Consider the following 24,724-nt stretch of genomic DNA (forward strand, 5'->3'; position numbering starts at 1 on the left):
TATTGTCAAATCAGAAATACAATATGCATACACTAGAAGCAGCTAATCTGTTGATAGTGGTGATAATACATGAGGATTTGGTTTCTGTTGGGTGTTACAACGCATTGGAAGACACCCGATCAGGTTCCAGCAGGACAAAATGTTCTTGTCATTAACTCTGTTGAGGAGACAACGTAGGATCATTCACGCAAAACCAGGCCTTTTCTCCTGAAAGGTCACGCAGAGATTTGAGTGACAGCTTTAAGTTCTCTCATTACAATTTGCAGCAAAGGCGTTCATGATTTGTGCTCTTTTCTCGGGAATGGCTGGAAGGGATTAACTGAAATGAATCATGGGACAAATGTGCTTGTCATGTGGTCTCCAATGTAGCTTCTTTCACTTGAGGATGTCTGGGCACTCCAAATGAATATATATTAGGAGTGGGGAATCTTTGGCTGTCTCACGATTCGATTCGCAATTGAAACATAACACAGTAATATACATGTAACACCGAGACAAAGTCACCAAAGGGGTTTAATCTAGGCTATAAATACTCCACGTTTATTAGGTGTGGGAATCTTTGGCTGTCTCACGATTTGATTCGATTCCGATTTTGGGGTCGCCGATTCGATTAAGAATCGATTTTCGATTCTCGACGACTTTTGGTTCAAAACTATTGGATTCAATCATTTAATTATTTCTACTTCAATCTTTATAAGTGCAAAATACCATCTACTATGCGGGTCATATTTGTAAAACAGAATAACAAAGGGAGAGTTTTTTTTAAGTTTTGATTTGTAAGCAGCATGCCTTTTTCCCCAAAAATAACATGTTCAAAACTGATGTTTTTTTAAGTTAACTCTAAATTATGTAGCTTTTATAGTATAAGATGAAACAAAAAAAGTAGAAGATACATTCTCATTTCATATTCCAAAATATTATTTTTTTCTTAATATATTTTTAAACTGTTGCCCAAATGAAAACTACTGATATTTATCAATACATTTATGACAAACGAGATATACATATGAAGTGAGCAGCTAAATCCATAGTATGGGTAAAGGTAAGGTGAAAACGTCGGGAGCATTATCGGTCACGATTGTAACATTATTTAGTACAGTAGAGACAGTATTTTTATTCACTTGCACGTATGTGAGTAATACGTGTTTGCGAATTAATTTGGAGTTCGCAAACATTGTTTTGTATCGGTTACTAAGTGTTTGGCTTTTGTTCTGTTGCTCATTTCTGTTAGCTCATTTATTTCAACAGTTCTTTTCTTAGCAGCAAAGTGAAAATCTTTTGTCCTCACTGAGGCGAGTATAAGCTTATTCCGAGCTAGACAGCAAGCTAAGTTGTGAAGTGAGAAGTGTGTGCGTGTGTGTGCATGAGTGTGTGTGTATGAGAACACTCAGGGATCCAACTCCATTTTCAAATACTATAGGTATAGACAAGTCCTGTAACTTTAAACTTAAAAGAAGTTATCAACAGCACGGAGATTTTTCAAAGGACTTCTCAAAGTAAAAAATGCCTCTATCTGGAGGAAAAAAGTAAAAACACCCAATTAACCATCACAGTCTTAAATTTATGGTTTGAACCTTTTCTGATACAGGTTCCAGATCCTTCAGTGGAACAATCCGCCTTTCTGTAAGGTGTCCTGACCTTTACCTGCGTCTCACTTTGGCTTCTGCCGCTCATTGCCTGGTGGGCACACTCCCTCACAACTACACGCCTGCCTATCCTCAAAAACGTAACCGAAGATGAATACCGGAACATCAATGTGTGTCTTCATCCGGGTCAAAAGGGTCTTTTGTGTGAAACGGTAAGACACCAAAGACCAATGGGAATGTGGACTTTTCTCTGACATTAAAAATCAAAAATGATTTTTTTTTTTCCCCACAAAGATTCCTCTTTACATTCTTCCTCACATTGTACGGCATGTCGTGACTGCTTGACAACAAAGGTCCTTTTCACATTGGAATGTGAACAATGTTGCTGGTTTAAAGTAAATTATGATTGGGATTTTCTGCATTTGGAAGTGTTTGAATTAAATCATTTTGTCACATCCATCCTTGCATATTGTTTAGCGCTTGAATTCTCATAACGAGGAAGAGTTGGAGATTATCCCTGTTGTCTGATGATAATCACTCCTATTCACAACTACGTACATTTTGACGTCATTTTAACGTGTTTATTTTAAGCATGTGTTTTGGCATGTGGCAGGAGCTGTTTTTGCTCTCCCTCATTTTATTTTTTACAGCCCAGCTCTGTATGTGTGTGTGTGTGTGTGTGTGTGTGTGTGTGTGTGTGTATGTATGTATGTATGTATGTATGTATGTATGTATGTATGTATGTATGTTTGTATGTATGTATGTATGAATGGGGGTTGGGCACTTCGTCATCACTGATCGGACTGGCCGTCAGTCCGCTGATGGATGGACAAATGACGGGAATGCTAAAAAAAAAAAAAATGGTGAATTAAACATTTTGAAATTGCATTTTTAAAATATGTTTTGCAAAAAGAAATTAAAAAAACCTCTTTTACGCAACCAATGGATCTGTACCCAAATTTGCATTTTTTTCTTTGATTGGTTCTTGGTCAGGAAATTCAAGATAGAAGTTTTTTAATTCTCTGGTTAAAGACTTTTTTTTAAATGTTTTTTTCGTGAGTTTAACCTCAGCAATATTTAGTTTTACTTGTAGTGTATATGACAGATTAAATTCATCTTCTATCATTGTATGGCAGGCAGTTAAAAATGAGAACTGACATCCATTATTTGAGTATCATGTAAAGCATGATAATGCTATCCGGTGGACATGATTGGTAATTGCACTCCCGTCCTCTGCATTCACTCAGATGTGGTATGATAAACATGGTGTATTATAGCCTAGGATTAAACCTCTTAGTTGACATTGTTTTCATGTTACACTCACATTACTGTGTTGTGTTGCAATTGCAGGGTAACTGTGGGACCACAGACATGGTGTTAACTTTAAGTGTTAAGTACAAAAAAAAAAATAGTGCAGACAGAAGTAGACCAGCGCCTGTCAAACTTGCCCTCCAGTGGTGGCGGAAGCTTGGACAAAAATACACCGACCGATTGAGGACTGACGATTACAATTTTGTCCGTCTTGAAAAAATGACGAACCGACGATGACAGAAAAGGGGCAGGGCTCTGACGGATGTCGGACCAGCAATAAAATGTGTTGCCCACATCTGTTTGTGTGAATGTCAGAAAGGAACCAGTTGACTAGTTGTAATAGACTTGATGTCACATTTCTCATGAATGATCTACTAAAATATGATACAGTCCCTTGATCGATCTTTTGTCTCTCCATCGTATTCTCGCTGACAAATTCCCTCAAAGCTTGACTGAGGATGGCAGGCCTAGGGCAGGCTGTGGTATTTCGCTTTGTTGACGGGGTTTGAACTGCCCTTTGCCTCAGACACCCCCACACAAGCCCCCTTTTCCTGTTCTTTGTGCTCCGTTTCATGTGAGGAGTAAAGACACAAGGCTTTGGTGAAACAAAGGCAAAATAGAGCAGGAACATATTTTGCGCTTAAGAAAAAAGGTCACATAGTGCCTGTGGTGCATGATCTTCTGCTGAGCTTTGACCTCATGCTGCCATTTGCCACTATTCAAATGAAGCAGAACAATGAATTCTTTTGAAAATATGCATATTTCTGCCTCTGTGGAAGGCTATAAAAGCATTCTTGTTCCTCATATTTTTTTTCAATGAGGAGATAAAGTAAATTGAAGTTTATAATAAAGTAACATTGAAAATTCTACCCCACAATTTTATTTATTATTCTTATCAGAATTTATTAGCTCCCAGGTAAGAGCCTGTATAGAACATTTCCTTAAATGTAACCGATTAATTCAATAGTTTTTCTTCATCTAAAATACCAACAGATTATGGAGAGCCCTTGTTTCAGAACTCTTGATATTCAGCAAGAGGAATAATTAAACACTAGTTCGCTAGCAAGATAATGTATACTAGTACAGTGGTTTTGAACCTTTTTTTTTCCAGTTCTGTACCCCTCATGAAATACTTTTTTTTCTGTCACCCATTTGCCATTTGCATCTGATTTATAAAAATGTTGGGACTATATTTGTTCTGATATTTCTGCTTGTATTTAATTCAGCAACTCCAGAAGATTGAGTAACATCATCTGATTTATTTCTGGACATCAATTTGCATCTGTATGAACCTTAACAAAATAAAGATATACAGCTTGTTGCAAAGGAATCACTATGAAACAATTCACCATTAAGATGCTTCATGTTCCAGTTGATTTAGTTTTATTTTGAAAAGAAAAAAAATCTCTCAGGGCATCTAAAAGCATCCACTCATCCATTTTCTAAGCTGCCTCTCCTCACAAGGGTCGCAGGCATGCTGGAGCCTATCCCAACTGTGTTTGGGCAGTAGGCGAGGTACACCCTGAACTAATTGCCAGCCAATCACAGGGCACACAGAGACAAACAACCACTCAGATCAACAAACACCTATTAGCAATTTAGAGTGTCCATCATACCTACCGTGAATGTTTTGGGGAGGAAAGTGGAGGAAACCTGGAGAAAAACTATGCTGGCATGGGGAGAGTATGCAAACACCACACAGGACGTCCGAAGCCCCAAAAATGGACCCAATACAGTTAAATTAAAGCATTAAATTAGATTTGCTGATATCTGCAGAAACCTTTTTTAAATCTTTGATGACCCCTGAAGTGCTGTCACGGAACCTCATGGGTACAAATTCCCCCATTTGAGAACAAGAGTACTCGTAAAAAAAACTGTCCTCTATACAATATGACTACTTATACACACTCAACAAAATTGAACTGAATTTAAAGATATAATCTGCAATAATCAACATTCAGCTGCATTTTTGTAGTCTACTTAAAATTGAGTTAATATTATGTAAATCTAATACAGTTCAAATTATAAATAAAAACTATAAGAAATATTGAGAATAAAATGCTCGAAGCAGCGTCTTACTTGTAAATTAACTTTTTTTTTGTCTGAGGCTTCTGTCTGGATAAAGTTTGTACTTCTACCATGTGTGTGAGTGGACACAACAGCGAGTTAAACTCCATTCATAATAAATAATAAATACGGAGTCAATAAGTAGCGTCCAATCTCTAAGTGGTTTATTGAGCAGCACAGTCGCATCCAGTCTGAACAAGAGTGAAAAGATGATGCTTTCGAAGGTGCGAACAACAAAAAGCTCATAACAGGCGCCAGGCAAAATATACAACCACTGTATGTTGCTTTTAATGGAAGTTACTCACAGACGCCAGCGCCAACAAAATGCGACCTCCAAAAATAAAGGGCAGAATAGAGCACAGACGACATCTGCTGTTCATATCCGTCATTGCACAAATAGTCCAAGTCTGTTCACTTCATGTTTGTCGTTCATTTAGATTAGGAATTGGACGCCGCTATGCATCATCTGTGTTTCCGACTTTCGGTATCTCACCGGACATCACCAGACTCTATACGGGGGGTTCCTCTTTTTACAACACTATTGTCACGCAGTGAAAAAATGACAACACAAAGCAGCACACTTTGAGACGTAGTCGCTTAGGGGCCTCATTGCGAGCCAAGGTATGTGATCTTCCACATTTGTGCACTGCAAACGCTTTAAAGGCTATCATCAAATTTCTCTTTCAATGCTTCCTTTTCCTGAGCTAAGATAAAACCCTTAAAAACCCTCCTGAGGGTCTAATGACCTCAATAAATTGTATTATACCGTTTTAATATTGTAAGACATCTTTAATACTCATGTCTTGGTGGCGAAAAGTATTATCCATGGCACTGTCCACTTCGAACTGGAGCCTGAGAGCAAACACAGCAAGACCCAAGACCGGCAGACAGACAGCAGCGCAAATTCCAACTGGAGAGAGCGTTCGGCTCTTGCTTCTCTTCTTGTAGTTTATGCACAATCACTGGCACCGTGATGACTGAAACTGTTTTTCAACAAATTGACATTTTACTCATTCATTTTAGTCATTATATACATTGTTCTTCCAATCTTGTCTTGTTGACTTGACTATTGTCTTGACTGACAAAATATTAAAATGACTATGGTGGTGTTAGTAATCTAACCAAAATTCTGACTAAAGGATGAAAAAGCAGATTGCCCTGCACTTGGGAAACAAATACCGAACACACACGCACACACACGCACGCCCAAAAAGCAACAACAACAAAACCACTTGGAGGAGCAGACTTGCCCGTCATGCTGGTGCATTCACTTTAGTCTTTGAAGGAGCACAACTGGATAGTGAGCCTTTCCTCCACGAGCCCTTCAGGTAAGCGAGACAGCATAAGCGCTGCACCCTCCACAAGGGCAAAGTCTTTTTGTTACGAGATGACCTCTTCCACGGCGGCCTTGGCTGAGAAGGTGTTTTTCATATCACGCACCGCTTACTTTACCCATGTCATGTTGGACAATAAAATGAGCTCCCGGGAAAGCCTGTTTTGTCTCTTGGTCTGTGGTGATCAAATCGTGGCAACCTCCTTGACATTGTATCTGTATGGACCCCTGGAAGCAGTCAGACTCGGATGATGCTGATAGAAGACGAGGCTCTGTGAAGCTAGGAGGGAGACAAACAGGTTGAGAGTCCATCGGCAACATATTGCTCTCTCTCACACACGCAAAAACACACACTACTGAATTTCTGTCATTCACGCAAGACTAATCCCTGTGCTTCAACACAACTGCTAAAACATTCCTGCGTAAGCTACTAAAACTCACACACACTCTCATGAAATGCTCTTATACACACTACTGACACACTGTCACATTATTACTATTTTTTTCTTCACACACACACACACATACCGAGCCCAACTACTGAGGTGCTACTAATGTGTATGAGAGCATTTGATTTTTAGATGTGAGAGTTAATGCGAGATCACGTCCCCTCATAAAACAACGTCACAGAGTATACATTTCCCATGATGCCATTGCACCAACATTTTACACACTCAAAGTTCCACCTCATCTCACTCAGCCGGGATATAAAAATTTGAGGCTGGAGAGAGAGTGGTTGGAGAATAGTGCGGCATTAAATCCCCGTATCCAGCAGAGAGCAGTATAGTCCAGCATAGGGTAGTTGTACCAGAGTGGGAGGGAGGGAGAGGGAGGAGGGAGGAGGGTCTCGCTCCGTTATCATTGTTCTTCTGCGTGTCTATTACTTGAACATCACTCTTGAAAAATGGCCGTTTGACATTACCGTGTTCCAACGCAATTCTGTTACAATCATATATAATTAAAATGTTATCCTCTTACAGTGTACCGTACAATCTCGAAATAAAGAATACAAAAGATGCAGTTTGATGCTCCCTTGTTGAAAAACAAAACAAAACACAAAATAAAAAAAATAAAAAAACCTTCTACCAAAATGGAAACTGTGGCTAGGTTCACGCAGCAGCCCGACGTGACGCAATTCGGATTTTCTTTGCCTCTATCTGACCTGTATCTAATCTATTGATAGCAATGTGAACAACACAGATCCGAATTTGTAGTACGAGTTGTACGAGTTGTAGTAGTTGCAGTGAGTTTCAACAGGATGAATCTATAATCATTTTGACAGCACCGCATTAAGCTTGTCTGAGTTGACAAAGAGCGTCTGGATCAGGGGTGTCAGGCTGTTTTGGGACATAAAAGGGTTTAACCCGGACGGCAAGTTGACTTCGTGTGTTGTAAAAATGAGCTGATTTTTTTGAATAAATAAAAAACTTTAAACAGTTTTGTGATTAATAGTAATGTTAATATTTCATTATTATTTTATTATTGTGATTCTTTTAAGATTGATGATGTACTTGTTTTGGACAGTATTTTTTTTTAAATGGGAATTGTTGTTTTTTTTAAATGTACATAAATGTGTAGCATGATTTTATTGGAATAGATTTTCCTAAATACGCTCACAATCTTAAATGAGTTTGACACCTCTGCTCTGAATTGTGCAGTGGTTCTCAAATGGTCTACTTTCAAGAGGAAAAACATTTTTCCCAATCATCAAGTTGTGGGCCAAATTTTTGAACTTTTCACCTTTCTTTCACAGAAATTGCTCAGTGGACTTGTTTGTCCTGTCAAAGATTCTGGGATCTGCCTCCTCCTTTTTTTAAAAATGCCTTCTAAAAGGTATTGTTTAGGCCCAAAGCAAATGACGGACTCTACATGTCAATTCATTCTATTTTAATCAATTTTACAGTGACATTTGTTAATAACTGATGGTGATTTTTGCTCACGCTTTGCAAATGCAGTTTGAACCTTGGACTTACTTTGTGTTTTCATTGTGCAATTTTTGGGGACTCCAAACATTTCTTTCGGGACCCATAGTTTTTTAGTATTGCGAGTCCTTACTGCAGTGCACCGCAGATTTTTTTTCATGGAAAAAAAAAAAGCTACATTGCGGGGAAATGTGCTGTGAGGGTTTCTTGCATGCCAGACATACAATTTAACTGTAAATGCATATGCCACAGGCACTCCTCGGACGTCGAACTACCGCAGTACACATATTTACTTAAATCTAAAACGATGAAACCTTATACAGTCACTATAGTACTATTAACTTCTCGTTTTCATGTCTAGGCGGCACGTAGTCGGGATCACGGAGAGCCGCGGTTGCCCTCCGAGTAGGCGCTTGGATATCTACGTAACTAGAGTCAATAAAGTACCTGACCAAACATGATTAAAAAGCAGAGTTTACGCTTGAAACTCCAATTTATTACAAAAAGTAAGAGGATCCCAAAGTCGTCGTTCCTCCTTGAGCGATGTCTTTCAGCTGCTCATGTGTGTTTGAACTTCCTTGCAATGATCCTTGCAATGATTTAAAAACAAAACAAAAACAAAACTGTACTGCTCACAATCGATTGGCCAGGCAATCTATCAATGAGGCTCACGAGGCGCTCCTAGAAGACGCGGGAACTCCTATAAGACACCTGATTGACTCCCGGCGAAAAACTTGACCAATGAGGGCAGGAGTTGTAACCCACTCTCGCTCAGAAGTTGAAATCCACTTTTCATCGGCACTCTGCTCGCGTCTTGTAGGAGCGTCCCTTGAGCTGAATGACAGATGAACTGTCCAATCATTTGAGAGCAGTACTAATTTGTCTTTTTGTCATGATAAAGGATTTTTCTGAGTCAATCACACACGAGCGGCTGAAATAGATAGCACAAGGAGGAAAGAAAGCTTTGGGATCCTCTGATCTTTTGTAATAAACTGCAAATTCATGTGTAAACTCTATCATTTTTTTGACATTTTTCCCATAGCTCAATGGCAGCTGCCAATTGAGAAGAAATAATGGAAGGATTACAAATCAGAAACACATCAGAAGGAAAACTCTAGTTTTTTTGAAATGTAGTTGTTGGCGCCATACCAGTTTTACAGGTAAAGCTACATAAAAATGCCAATGCGAACATTGCATTCAATACGCCATTGAAAAGAACAGACATTCTCTTTCCAGCCTACTTGTTTTATATTTAGCCCTGATGACAGAAGCTGTGGTTGCTAAGAGATCTGCGAGGCACCCACAAAGCCTGTTGTGAGTTGCTATACTTTTACAGCCGATAAAGAATTGCAGAGGTACTGTGAAAAGAAAGATAGCTGCGAGGGAGAAGACAGCCACAGCATTGTGTAAAGCAATCACCCTTCCACTGTGGACGGCACCGTTATGATAGATGGGGGAACTGGTGGCGGATGCGTTGTAGTAGGAGGAAGCAACCGGAACCAGTGGCCTCTTGGCCTTTTCTCGTGTACCGTTGGAGTCGTTGTCCTTGATGATGTCGTACTGCCGACAGAAGAGGGCGATAACAGCTGTGAAAAAAAGATGGCGACACGTGAGCACATAACATGTTGAGCCGAATAATGTCACACGCAAGCACAGGGAAGAAACGGACCTGCCCACAACAGAAGCACCGTGGTGATGATGAGCAGCTCTCCAGTCTGCAGGTGAGGTGTCATTCCTAAACCCTCCATTGCTGGTTCATCTGAGGACACAGCTTTTTTTTTTTATAGATTTTAAATAGAGCAGCAATTCTCCAAAGTGGAGTTGTAGAGGCACTCCTGCCAGCGCTATGTGAAAGAATCACTGAATTAAACATTCAAACGCTGTAAATTGTTACAATGTTTAAATCATTTCAATCTGCAGCACAGTGATGTGTAGAGTGCAGCTGTTTGTAACTTTGGAGTACAATGCATTTGCCGAATATTTTTTTAGCAGTTTGAAAATTTTATTTGGATGTTCTGTACATTTGAACTAAGACATCATCTCAATACAATGTGTTATTTATTTTATTTTTAAGTGTAAAATGTTAATACTGTGCATGAGGTCGCAAAGCCACGGCCTCATTTGTCACGAGCTCTTGGGCCAACTACGAGACCGTATTTCAATGTCGGTTGTTTTGGTGCTGCTTGAACAGCTACGTACGTATTTTTTGAGTTGGCACTTGCTGCCATATCGTTGAGAACCACTGTGTAAACTAATGATATCTCCATCAATCGAGGAAGGGGAAAATAGTGCCTCCATTTTTTTTTCTGTAACAAAACATCCCAACATAAGAACTTTTATGCGGCTTGTGGAGCAGTGCTTTAAAACAATCCTTTTGGGGGGGGGGTTCTAATTCCAACTAGCTGAAAATGATGAGATCAGGTCTGGTTTTCGATCATATTATCAGGACTGGGGCACCATACGTTTAAACTTATGCACAGTAAACTATATTAGCCTTTTCACCACGAAGAAATAAGCTCATTTACGGTGGTCATGCACTCCAGCAGGGTAGTGGTCACTTCTTTCCAAGGTCCTGAAGTGGATGGCCCGGCTGGGTTGGCTGTCGCCATGTGGTCCAACAGACTGCACCTGAACAAAACAAGAATAAGAACAGGACTTAATGGTTTCATTTCCTAATAGGTGTGTATAAAGAATTTGTTCAAGGCCACGCATATGGATATTTTACAGTCTAATTTTTTATTATTATTCTAACTTGAGTATTATTCTAACTTTGAGTGAAGAAGAAACATTCAAAACACAATGTTTTTAGAAAATCTCTCAGTTGAAACCACATTCAGAGGCCGTTAAGCAGATGCTAAACAGCTGGACAAACACTTCTGATTATAAAACCATTTAAGCCCCCCACAGGCCCTTTGGACGAGCCTGAAGTTATTTCTACTCAACAACTTGACCAAATCATACAAAATAAGATCAGGCAAGCTCTTTTTTTATGTGGTTCTACATTTAAAAACTGATGTGACAAATTCATGGTAAAACGACCCGTGTTGCCCTGTCTTTGTACTTAACTCATCTCCAATAATACTACAGTAATCCTCCAGTGATTTTCGCAGGGTGATTAGGCTTTATCCTCCAAAGTGGTCAAAGGTCATACCGCCTAGGACTGATTAACTTCCAATAACACTTCTGTTGGACACGTGCTTGTTGATGACTATTAAATCATCAAGTAATCAAACTAAAGTACATTGTCAGCATTTGAAAATCATTTTCAGGGGTGTCCAAAATAATTTCCATAGAGCCCTATATGGAAAAGATGAAGTTTACAAGAGAGACTTGAACTTTTCTTTTTTTTTTTTTCAACTTTAATGTGCGGATATTATCCATTTTTCTTAGCAACCTATCCTCACCAGGGTCCTACATGACGGATCCTTTCTCTTCGGGCAGTAGGGGAGTACGCCCTCAAGTGGTTGCCAGCCAATATCAGGGCACACAGACAAACAACCATTCACACTCACTGGCGCACCTAAGGACAATTTGGAGTATTCACTGCATCTGAGATTCTTATTTTTGGGGAATGAGGGATTAAACTGGAGTGCCTAGAGAAAACCCATCTGGGGATAGGGAGAAAATGCTAGCTCCCCACAGCAATGCCAAAGCTGGAATTGAATCTATGAATATTAAAAAACAGAGGTGGGCAACTTACAGTATTTAGCTCGGCCGACATTCGTCAGAGCCCGTCCCCCTTTCTGTCATCGTCCTTCTGTCATTTTTTGGAGCCAGAAAAAAATTACATCTTTGGCCTGTCAGTCTGTCAGTATATTCTTGCCCATCCTTCCATCACCACTAGAGAACGAACATTTACCTTTTTTTCCCTGGTCTATTATTGTATTTTGCCCACTCTTTATCCAGCACTAGGAGGCAAAATATGTTATTTTATTTTCATCCTTTGACCTCCACTAGGTGGATTAGGTGATGATCTCTATCTTATTTTTTTTTTCACAGCTTTAACATGTACACTCAAAGTTGATGTCGGATCTGATTTTATAGGTATACAACATTTTTATTACAGAATGAAGAAATGTAAAAAATTCCTCAATCAAGGGTATCTCAGTAACCATATATGGCACATTGGTCATTTACATCCACAGGATAGTATCATCATGCTTTAAATGGCTGGGATCCGATGCAAGTCAGCTATCTCTCTATACCTGTCTATCTTATATTTTTAGATGACGGCTTCATCGTTATTTATCTAATTATTCTAAATTTCTTCTGTCACTTACACTACAAGTAAAACAAAGCATTGCTGAGGCTGAATTCATGAAAAAAAAGTCTTTAATCAGGGAATTAAAAAAAACCTGAGTCTTGCATTTCCCTTCCCATAGCAAAATGCAAGTTAGTCAACACCATTGTTGCTTGAAAGAGTGGCCGCCTGCAGAGCAAACAACCAATAGATGTCCTTATTGAGCCTCAGAAAGCCCTCTCTCCCTCACTCGGCCATGATTAATCCCAGAATGCCCTCGTATTTTGCCAGCAAGACATTTCTTCATGCAAAACATTTTAAAAAGGCAAAATAACATTTAATACTTAATTCTAAACATTATTTTTATGTTTTTGGTCAGCTAGATTGTGTAAAGTATGAATTTTGATTTTTTTTTAAACCCAGAAATTAAAAAAGGGTGTAACTCTAAATAAGTCTCTGGTAAAATTGGCCAAGTGCAAACAGCGCTGATTTGACACAATGCGGGTAAATTATTCAGCTGAGTGTGGTACTCGACCACTTGGTGCTGCTGTTAACTGACCATTTTTTGAATTGACATTAGGCAGATTGCAGTAGCCCTTTAAAAATGCAATGACATAGCTTGCAATCAAACAAGTTAGTTGAAATAAAGTTGAGTATAGGTAAAAAGACGTAGTGAAGGGCTGACGTCATGACGGAGGTCCGACGAACTTCAGACATAACAGTCAGTCGCCCACCTCTGTTAAAATACTCAACACAATACATAAGAGTAGGTAAAGATTTGAAGGGGAAGTCAACTCAGAATTGTTCGTTATAATGATATGTTCTAGTCCATCCATCCATCCATCCATCCATCCATCCATTATCTACCGCGTTATCCAACTTTTTTTACATCGGGAGACCTATGCCCCCATGGGCCAAGTTTGTACACCCTTTCTCAAGTAGATCAATAAAAGTTTGTTTGAGCCACAGTGGCTGTGTTATAAGTGAACAAATGCAATAAGGGACAAAAAGAAAACCTTGCTGGCCTGCCAATAAAATGCGGTTGAAAAAGTTTGTGCCACCTGTACACTGTAGTGTGTGTCCTCATCCAGGTCCCATAACACACACCAGCGACTTGATGTGTTCACCTCGCGAATGGAGCGTTGCATCAGGCCATCTTGCCTCTGCAGATAAGACACACGTCTTTTAAATCCAGCACAAAATGCATTTTGTGTGAAACTGAAAGGGAGGGGGAGGTTTTATCTGAAGGCAAGCGAGCATCACAAAATTGCTTCAAAGGAACAAAAAGCAATTCAGATCGTCCAGGCCTGACCTTCAAATCCACTGCAACCTGCCATTGAAGAATTACTGTCCCACAACAATTAAAAAAAAAAAAAGAAGCGTCAATGCCCGTTAGAGGTTGCCCTCTCATGTACTCAATGCAGTCTGCATGCAGGTGCAATTTGCAGAAGACACACAAAGATTGACCTGCAGGCCAGTGACACCTTATGAATATATATCTATATATATATATATATATATATATATATATATATATATATATATATATATATATATATATATATATATATATATATATATATATATATATATATATATATATATATATATATATATATATATATATATATATATATATAAAAATATATATATATATATATATATATATATATATATATATATGTATATATATATATATATATATATATATATATATATATATATACATATATATATATATATATATATATATATATATATATATATATATATATATATATATATATATATATATATATATATATATTAATTTTCACACTTTCAAATGGACTTTGGTGTACGTGCATGTCAGAGCGAAAGTGTTGCGTAAGAGACGGGACTTTGGGATTTGAAATAAATGCAGACGCAGGCCTTTGTTTGCAGATTTTCTTGTCCTGCTTCTCCTTCAGGCTCAGCACGTTGCAGCGTGTGAAACCAAATATTGAATTTTTTAGCCTCTTGGAAATCCCAATTTGTGTCTTGGAAAAGGAACTAAAGACAACAAAGAATCTTCTCAGGTTAATCCACACCAGCCACTGATGACCAAGTTGAGCCTGATAAAAACCTGACAATTTGCAACTCTCTTTGGCGATGGCTGCTACGCATCCCCAGAGTAGCTGACAGGCAAAAAGCTTTCCACTGATGGCGGCATTGCCCACTTAAAGTGAGTCTAGTGTCTGCTGCTAAACTGGGGCTGCCGAAAAGCCTAGATTTAGTGCACTGAATAAAATGTGAAATGTTAGAGTGGCTGTGACATAAAATGCACTCAAAGGTTAGCTAAGTACAAGGGTTGCCAACCTTCTTCATCTGAGTGCTGCATACAGAAAAATCCGTTTTCCGTTGCTCAAATTGAGCAAGTATGCAAAAATGCAGCCCATGAAGAAAGTAAATATTGTACATTTTGGGAGGGCATTTTTTGTTGTTTTTTTGAAAAGCTAAGTTTTACGTTAAAGGGGATAGGACAAATCGTTTTGATTGTTATCATATTTTAGGGTGACCTGCTGCAGGTTAGTATTACTCTCAGTAGTTTTCTCACAGTACAAACTGTGACCTAACTTTATTTGAAACCATAACATCTTTAATAACCACAATTTGGAACTTCAAACCAAGTTTAAAATCGTAATTTTAGACCCTTAAATGCAGTCCCATGAAAATGAATGAACATTGGAAAACAAAGCTTGCACCTGCGGAAGGCAACTCGAAAATAGACACCAAGGTGTAGTTTTGACACTCTTGTTTCACTATTTCTTTTAGATTCAATCTAATTGTGTAACATTAAAGTTGGAAGTAGTTTCTACTCCAAATATTTTTTCTTATTCCCCCGATGAGGATCCAGAGTTTATTCGCTAAAATTACTAACTGTACTGCAACCAATCAGGAATTGGTGCATAAAAGATTGAGATTAATGAAGGGTGTGACAACAACTATCTTTCATCTTGTTGACGGTGAGAGACAGCATTTAACTGCTGGACAACTGGCCAGTTAATCGCCGAACACTCTCTCAAAGGATAAAAGTCCATCCGTCCGTTATCCATTGCTTCATCCGCAGTCAGCTCGTGGTGGCAGTAAGCTTCAGCAGGGAAGACACGACTGCCCTCTCCCTGGCCACTTTGCCCAGCTCCTCTGGGAGGATCCTCAGGCCAACCAAGAAACAGCCGGCTCCTCTCATTGTGGAGGAGCAACGTACATCTCTACTCCGAGTCCCCATCGGATGACAGAACTTCGTACCCTATCTCTAAGGGAGACCCAGAAGAAACTAAAGTTGGGGTTTTTTTGTATCTGGGATCTCATTCTTTCAGTTATGACTCAGAGCGTGTGCCCATAGGTAAGGGTGGAAACGTTAACGCCGGGAGGTAATGCGTATGCCCACACCTGCTCTGCGCCTCTCACTACGGGCAACTCCAGAGTGGAAGAAAATCCAACTCCTCTCAAGAGAACTGCTTTCAGAGTCCAAGCTGTGTGAGGAGGCGAGTCCCACTATATCTAGTCGGAATTCTTCCGCTTCGCATGCCAGCTCAGGTTCCTTCCTTGCAATAGAGGTGACATTCCGTATCTCAACGGCTGGCTTCTGCAGCCGGGGATCAGAGTGCTAAGGTCCCCGTCTTCAGCTGCCACCCAGCGCACACCGCACCCGACCCCAATGGACCCTCTCATGGGAGTGAGCCCATGGGAAGGGGGACTCGAGTTGTCTCTTCGTGCTGTGCCAGGCCGGGCCCCATGGGTTCAGGCCCGGCCACCAGGCGCGCAGATTCCATGCCCGGCTCCAGAGAGGGGCCCTGGTGACCCGTGTCCGGGCAAGGGAAAATGGGATCCACTATTGTTTTTCATTAAGGGTCCTCGAGCCTTGTTCAGTCTGGTCCCTCACCCAGGACCTGTTTGCCATGGGTGACACAAACCCCCCGATAATTTAGCCCCTCGGATCACTGGGACACGCAAAAGCCTCCGTCGTGGTAAAGTGATGGCTCATGGACCGGATATAAATGCAAGAAAGTCAAAAGCAAAGCATCATACCTGCTGTGAGATGGCGTATCCAATCACAGTGTCTCCCAGAGGTACGTTCCAGGTCACTCTGGCCGAATTGGCTCGAAGTTGGGTCACCGACACGTTCACTGGGGCAGCTGGAACAGCTGTTGCCGTGGCAACACACGGACAGACACAGACACACACGCACACACTCAATATTATTTTTTGTATATGTTTTCAGGATTAGATCAATTTTTTTCCCGCGTTGAACAGCGAAAAACACATCCCTGTTTTTTTTTTTGTTTTTCTTGCCAAGGAAAAGTTGAAATACAATCGCACAGAATTATTGCAAGAAATATTTTTATTTATCACCAAAATGGAATGACACACTTTGAATTTGAACACTTTCAACACTTTGAACAGATATTGTAGACACTGTAGACAATTTTGAAACCGACTTTTTCAGATACTGCTGTCTATAAATGCCTTTTCCGAGCATGATGCCAAAAACTATTGACGATTGCCAAACTATTGACAAAGAAAAACTTGACAGTCAAGAGCTAATATTTTGGATTTTTCCGATTAACAAGAATGTTTTCTTCCTAGAATATCCCTCCCTTTTCTAAAGAAGCCGATCCCAGCTGGCTTGGGGCAGCAGGCGGGAGACATCCTGAACTGTTTGCCAGCCAATAGCAGGGCACACTGGGTCAAACAGCCATTCACGCACCCAATCACACACATGGACAATTTAGTACATCCAATTACCCGTCTAAGAGAAATGAATAGAACTACTCATCACTTCCGAATATGACAAGTATATAATGATGGATGACAACCTACATTTGGTCCTTTTTTTTGTGATCATTATTTTTAGCTCATTCGTCGTTTGTCTGCAAAACTGGCATCCAGCAGAGGCTGATGGACAGTTCGTTGATCCGGACTGACGGCACTCCCACCTCTTTGCTGTCATGTTTACACTGATAGTCGTAACAAACATGATCAAAAGTGATAATATAAAAATGACAAATTCCACCTTTACCAGGATAGACAACTGCGTTATTTCATTCTGGCGGGGCATCCCCATAGGAGTAAGAAAAGAAAGAGCAAAGTGTCACGGACAAGCGTACGTCAATCATTCTCGACCCGGTGAAGATAAAGCTTCATATTCAATCGACAAATGAATTTTCACTGTCAGCTGGACAACATACGTGTACATCACCCCTCAAATGCAGCCGTTTACACATAGCTTCAGACAATTACTTGTATGATGCACTTAGCACGATTTTAGTTTCAATTTAGATACCTTCAAAGACCCGGGATGTCAATGTATCAACCTATTAAAAATCTCGTTTGGTACCTGAAGCTCCGGCAAGAAAATTGCGAACGATCGATCCCATCATTTTCAAGTACACTGGTAGCGGTAGAAATAAGATGCTTTGTGGCATCAGCTTTTGTTAAAGGACTTTGAGCCGAATGCGTATGGGTGCAGTGAAGAGAAACAGCAGGAACCCCCCCCCCCGATCGGTACTGCCTGCTAAACCTATTGTATTGCTGTAATGCATTCTGGTCTATTTTCTGGCATGGTTGGCATGCAGAATTGGCCAGTGCATTCAGGCAATTGAGGACAAACCTTTATCTCTGCGATATCTAGCTTGCAAAGCATTCTCTGAACTCGTATTGGAGTACATCATGGGAGCAACACTCTGCCGCTTCTCTGTGCAGAGGCCGCGATAGAAATAGCGCTAACCGCCAATCAACGTTGGTGTTTATGTTAAACAAACAAATCCAATGTTGCCTATATGAAGCGGAGCAGAACAGAAAGTAAAGCCGGGTGAACATTAAAAACACTGAGCAAGAGCATGGGAAGATGGTGGAGGAATTGAATATTTTGGGCGGAGAGAAGCTTGAGGCTAAGTGAGACGGATGACCTAAGACAAGAGATACTCTATATGATCAATGGAAAGAGTCTTGAAAAGACGAGATGAGAAGATGGTGATGAGACAAGAAGAGATGAGAAGATGGTGTAGGAAAAACACGTATTGATTGATGAACCCAATCTCAGAGCACACAGTACATTTGATAATCAGGTCAAGCGAATTTGAACATAATCTGGGACTGTCTCCGGGATGAAAGTAAATGAATGTAGATGTTAATCGATGAACCCATTCCTAGAGCGGTGGAGGCACACGCGCGGACTTCCTCCAGCCGTCACCTTGGATGCGCTTGTGTAACTTATATTTATGCCTTTTACTCATTCGCAAAAGCCTCTTTTACAAACGTGACCAAATTTTAGATCCTAAAGAGGCAGATCCCATTCAGTTTGAACCCGGTCATTCAGTTTGTCAAAAGGTGTTAGCAGATCCCACAAATGCCTTTTGTGTACCCTTGTCGATTTTGCAACAACGTCCGCCTCTTTTTTACCTCTTTCTCGTGATGCAGAAAAACAAATATGAGTTCAAATTGTGACGTTTGTTTTCCTGTCGGAGTTTTTGCGAGGTCTTTTTCAAGCTCAGACGCTAAATCACAGCGAACAAACAGTTTGCTGATCGACTGGGACAGCCTCATCTGGCTAATGGCTCTCCGTGAAGGATGAATGTGCGTGCGCTGCTTGCTGTAAAGACAATGAAAGCTGCGTATGCTGATGTAGATACAGTATATCAACAAATGAGATTGGATTTTTATGAACCTCTTGACAGCTGACAGGAAGTTGGTGATCATTTCAAAATGTTTTCCTGCATCACAGCAGCTACTGAACATTTGGAATTTGTAAGGGGAATGACGTCAATCTTTTTCATTGAATGCATCATTGACAGTCAATGGGAAAATTTTTTGCTAACATTTGGAAAAATGTTGACTTTTGGAGGGGTAAATCAGTATTTTTGCAATGTGTGTTGAATGAACCGAACGTTTGGAATTTCACATAGAATAATACGAATCCGTTTGGGTGAAAGAGTCATTGGGAATAATTTGGAAATTTTTGTGGTATTGTGATGATGGGATTGTTGAAATTTCAGCCAGTGAGATTTTTGGTAGGTTGAAAATATGTCGTTCCAACATAAGTTAGATGACTTTAAAATTGAGATTTCAAATGACAGATTTCAGATGAAAAAAAGTTTGCAACACTGAACTTGCTAATGGCGTGAACGTTTAACGACATTTAAGGGCAACAGCTTCTTCGGGAAGGAATGGAAAACTTTTGGGTGAAAAACTATTCATTTTGAGAAAAGCATGGAATAAGTGAACTTCGCCATGGAAATTGGAATGATGCGAATCGAGTAATTTACAGTACATGGAAGGAAACGTACGAAAATGTATGAAAGTCTTCAGCGTGCACTATTTACAGTTAAAATAGTAACATTATTTCTTTCCAAGAGTGAATAAAGCTAGGTAATTCAGTTTCAGAAGCAATAATGGTTTTTGCTCCATGTAATCCAATTTGTAAACATTCCGAAGACATTTTTCTCAGACAGATCTTGTATTTGATGCCCCTATATATCTTGTATGCATCGCTTGCTTGACTTTGTGCAAGTTTGGGTTTAGTTCCCACTAAGCGGTGATGGTGTGAATGTGTGTGAGTGGGCGTCCGTGTCGACACGTGCCCATGACGACCGATTGTGGGTGTTATCTGCCTTTCGCACAGGATCTGCCGCAACGCTGCTGCTCCACACAACCCTCAGCAAGATATTTCAAGTCGTATAAAACGGATCCGTGGATAAATGGATAAACACCGTATGTTATGCGGGTGTACATAAGGGTTGTTGATGCTGCTGAGTGAAAAAAAACGTAACGTAGGTGATGTTTACCAACCCTATAAGTCTTGCTTTGCTAAATCAATATTGACAGTACAATAGTGCAAAATGGCTTCCTGGTCTCTACCGATGGACTCATCTGATGTGGATGCTTTACTCAACCGAGTGTCAAGGAAGCGAAAGGCTGACTGGATGAGTTAAACACCTGTAGATTTGCACTGCAGCTAATTAAAATTGCCAGTGAGATGGTCAGCATGAGATATGGCTTTGGAATCGCTCATTTTGACAGCTTTACAACAGCTGTTTTTCTTGTTGAAATATGAAAACATAAACCACCCACTTGTCCCAAAACAAGTGGCTGCTATTGCTGGACTTGAATCAGCCTCCTTGGGATAAAGCTGCCCTACAGAGAGTAAATCGTTCATTCTTACTGTACACTTTATATATTGGATGAGTTTATTTCCAAACGTTTCTATTAAGTGCACTCCGTTCATCAACTTCCTCCATTTGTTGAGGGTTCATTTTTCCACAAAGTACATTGGATTTAACACTCTTACTCAAACGGTAGGTTATGATATTAAAAAAAAAAAATTGACCGAAATAAATCATATAATACTTTTTCCACCAATAATGTGCCTTGAAACCTAATGTGACTTAAAACTACATGCACAAGTGTGCACACTGTATAACTTGAATAAGACTACCAATCGCATTTAAAGTCATGTTGAAAGGGAGTTAGCCCATCATTGGCACCATTTCAAGTAACTCTGATTAACCCAGAACAAATTTCACATGTTCTGCTAGGCTTTTCCTGACATTTTCTTCTCTCTTTTTCTCAGCAAAGGACTAAAGTTGTGTGCACCCTAACTGCTAATTAGAGCTATAATAATTCTGGAAAATCAGCAACAGTTCTAACTGAAGAAAAACAGCCCATGTGGCGTATGTATGGCTTGTTTTGGTGATGAGCAGGGTTGTGTTTGAACCTAATACATACACTTTCTTGATGTTATAGCCATGAAGTTCAATGTTGGGTTCATTGGACCACATAGTTTCCTGAAAGATTATTATCAATGGTGCAAAAAGTTTTGAAACATTTGATTTCATTCATAACCAACTCAATACAGTATTTCTCTTACAAACTTTGGCATTTGAACAGCAGAGGCTAGAATTTTTAAATACACTGTATGCTTTGTTTGAGGATTTACACCCAATACATACACTTTCTTGATGTTATAGCCATGAAGTTCAATGTTGGGTTCATTGGACCACATAGTTTCCTGAAAGATTATTATCACTGGTGCAAAAAGTTTTGAAACATTTGATTTCATTCATAACCAACTCAATACAGTATTTCTCTTACAAACTTTGGCATTTGAACAGCAGAGGCTAGAATTTTTAAATACACTGTATGCTTTGTTTGAGGATTTACACCCTTGTCGTAGAAAATAAAATCTTATTTATTTAGTTATGGTGTTCTTTTGATTATGTGTGAAATTGTGTTTGTGCCAAATATACCTTTTAAATATGATGACTGTTTTGAGATAATCTGTTACAGTACAGTAGAAAGATTATTTTTTTAAGTCTTCTTCAGCGTTGTTTCACTCCTGTTTTAAAACATGTTTAGCCCACATGAGCACAGCAGTATTGTTTCAGATGTGCAGAGGGAGCATCCAGGCAAAAGTCAAGCCTTGTAGCATGCAAAGGGGGATGCCGATGGGGCAACATTCCTCGGGTATCATGTCAAAAATGTCAATTAGCAGCAAAATGTCTTGTAACAGGCGATAATAGAGAGACCTCCTCACCGGCAGGTTGACTCTATGTTGTCAGTAAATTTCAAAATCTTCCGTTTACACTACCGACAAGTTTTTGAATTCTCAAAAATTTATAATAGCTATTCATGTACTCAGTCCACATTATTTATATTTAAAAAAAGAAAAATTGCGGCACACCACCAAAGAAAATTGTTGCAAAAACTGGATACAGTGATCACTTATGTAAGAACGAAATTGATATATGAGCAAATGTACATCATGAAGTTTGGATCAAGCGAACCTTCAGCAAACATTACAAACATGTTTGCATTAAAAACAATAACAAAATTTATTATCATCTAACAAATTGCATGACTTCACTAAAATTGTCAAAAACCCAAAGAAATGTGATCAATTTAAAAGAGTTATAAAATTTGACATTTCGATACCTTTTATTTTTGGATAGTGTCACGTATCAATGAAAATATAGCATATTAGTGCATTCCATTGCTCATATGTGTATGAAACTGCACGTTTTTATCCCTAAAAAAATTCCTTTTACCAAATCAGTGCCATCATTTCTCAAAAAAACAAAAACACAAAACTCTGTTCAGCTAATGTCTCTGGCAAGTAGCTAAATATTGTACGGTCCTTTGAGCTGATTCTCTGCTTTCTAAATGGCCAGTAAAAGGGTCGAGTGTATATTTTCCCATGGTGCCCCATGATGATTAAGGCACAGGTTGGGAATGACAGAGTTACATGATGTTCTGAATGCAGCCAAACACAGGATGACACAGACGGACAAGTGAGATGAGTCACTTACTTCCGTCAACCATCAAGCATCCCATCATCATTATCATGAGCGGCAGCAGCCTGTCGTTCAGGTGAGGGGAAGCGGTCATAACCGCCCGCGAGTGCGCTCTCACGTCTGGATTCTTGACGCGCACCTTCCACCGCCTCCTTTGGGCAACACTGACGAGATGTTTCTTCTCAAGGTCACCACGGGCTAGTAGGCATCTTAGACAGAACAAGACGTTTAAAAATGCGCCCACTCTCGTAGGTCTTCCTCGTGTCCACAATATCGCCGTCGATCAGCAAGTGTGCGGCCACGAGTCCACTCTGTTTTCTTCTCTTTCGTTTTTTTCGTCTCTTTTTCCTTTCCTTTTTTTTTTAGACGCTAACAGGTAGTTGGAGCTTTGCGCCAAAAGGCAGCGCGGCCAACGCAGGGAGTGCTGTTCGTTCGCGAGAAGCGCGGATTGCGGATTGATCAAAAAGGAGCAAGACAAGCACCGGATTCGGTTTGGGGAAACGCTGGGGATGCATCCAGCCCATAGCTGCTCTGCATCTGACACTTATGGGAAATAGAACGGGAATGAGGGAGGATGCATATAGTGGATGAATGGAAGGGAGGGCGTGTGCGCCTGCGTGCGCGTGTGTGCGTGGGCTGCAGATGATGCCATCAGAGATCTTTTGTACAGCGCTTCCTCTCTATCGCCGTGTTCTGCTTTTCATTTTCTCTTATGTGCCAAAATAAAGCCACTGTTATCTTGTTTGATGTTTTGTAGAAGCTAGATGCGATGGATTCTTTTATTTAATAAAGCAAAAAGAGTTCAAGTTGCTTGTGGCATCTTATCCCATATATTTCGTACTCTTATTGTTGTGAACTGTAAGATGCATTCTGAAAACAGCAGGGTGAAAATGAATAATGTATAACCGCTCGAATGCCTCCCACTCCTTCGCTCCAGGAAGTCTCTCTTGCTGCTGGAGGCGTCTCCATTTCCATCTTGTTTGCAAACACCTGCAGGTCTGCTGCAAAACGTCTTCCGCTGGACTGATTTGATGTAAAGAGGGACAAAATGGATAAGAGCGTGGGTGGGGGTGGAGGTATGTGCATGATTAGTCATGATTGGGGGAAAATGCCCTACACAGGTATGTTTCTTGTTGGGGTTAAATTTTGCTAGAGCTCTTAAAAGAAGTGCCTCATCTCCACTCCTTGGAGAACATTCTAGCAACTTTTCCAGCCTTGTTTGCTCCAATGGCCATCTATTATAAAAAGATAAATGCACATAGGGAAAACAACCTTGTGAGTATTGAATGATGCATGACAGTAAACAATGCAAAAGAACTGCTTGCTTGTTGTTCATTTATCATTGATGTTTTCCGGGTGTCAAGAGCCATAGCAAAACTTTATTTGCAGGAATCAAATGACTTGACTGGTCATTTGACAATTGATTTGACACAAATTTAGTTTTGACTTGTATGCAAGCAACGGTAAAGCATCATCTGATCGTCCAATTAGCAAGTCGTATGGGTGTTCCTGCGAACCCCGGAATAGTAAAAGTGACGTCGAAATAGTGCAGTAAAATCGAAGCGGAAATGCTGTTGTCCGATATGGTCCAGCAGGGGACGCTAGTGCCCTGCAGAAGCTCATTTGACCTTTGGCGATGCAAAGGCTTCTGCGTGAGTCAAGCAACTTCACAACGCGTCTTCTTCCAGATACAGTACAGCACTCGCGTGCATTTGCAGTCCCAGGCAAGTAAGACTACTTAATTCACGTTGTGCCATTATTTGCATTTATATTCATGTTTTACATCTAGCCTTTATGACGAAAAAGCTTCAGACAATACAACAATACGTGTGTGTGTGTGTGTGTGTGTGGGTGTGTTGGGGTGGGCTCCTAGCTCCACGTTTTGTTGTCTTTTCACTTTTTCATTTGTTTTGTAATATAGGTGGTTTCAGTACAAATATTTATTAAACTTATTA

At 39.9% G+C, this 24,724-nt stretch overlaps 1 protein-coding gene across 2 annotated transcripts; it reads right to left on the reverse strand.

Annotated features, from left to right (window-relative positions):
• Positions 1-5,106: 5,106 nt before the first annotated feature.
• Positions 5,107-23,386, reverse strand: LOC148428120 (fibronectin type III domain-containing protein 4-like). Of its 2 annotated transcripts, none has more exons than XM_088408621.1 (7): positions 22,785-23,386; positions 16,510-16,625; positions 13,521-13,622; positions 10,745-10,847; positions 9,889-9,990; positions 9,639-9,805; positions 5,107-6,577 (listed from the first exon to the last, which is right to left on the reverse strand). In XM_088408621.1, the coding sequence occupies exons 1-7, from the start codon at positions 22,861-22,863 to the stop codon at positions 6,536-6,538; spliced, it is 711 nt and encodes a 236-aa protein (XP_088264747.1). In that variant the 5' UTR covers positions 22,864-23,386; the 3' UTR covers positions 5,107-6,535. The 2 variants fall into 2 exon arrangements, with proteins under 2 accessions (XP_088264747.1, XP_088264748.1); XM_088408622.1 differs by having other exon boundaries at positions 9,889-9,978; positions 22,785-23,385.
• Between the last annotated feature and the right edge of the window lie 1,338 nt (positions 23,387-24,724).

The sequence above is a fragment of the Hippichthys cyanospilos genome, chromosome 2 (assembly GCF_059441005.1).
Source record: "Hippichthys cyanospilos isolate Australia breed blue-spotted pipefish chromosome 2, RoL_Hcya_1.0, whole genome shotgun sequence".
Lineage (NCBI taxonomy): Eukaryota > Metazoa > Chordata > Actinopteri > Syngnathiformes > Syngnathidae > Hippichthys > Hippichthys cyanospilos.

What these genes read in the sequence shown, in the direction of transcription:
- LOC148428120 (XM_088408621.1), bottom strand. Translation starts at nt 22,863, where the DNA reads ATGACCGCTTCCCCTCACCTGAACGACAGGCTGCTGCCGCTCATGATA. An exon ending in GATACGCCATCTCACAGCAG is followed by an intron (nt 13,623 to 16,509) that starts GTATGATGCTTT and finishes TCTTATCTGCAG; the next exon opens with AGGCAAGATGGCCTGATGCA. An exon ending in ACACACACTACAGTGTACAG is followed by an intron (nt 10,848 to 13,520) that starts GTGGCACAAACT and finishes TGTTTTGTTCAG; the next exon opens with GTGCAGTCTGTTGGACCACA.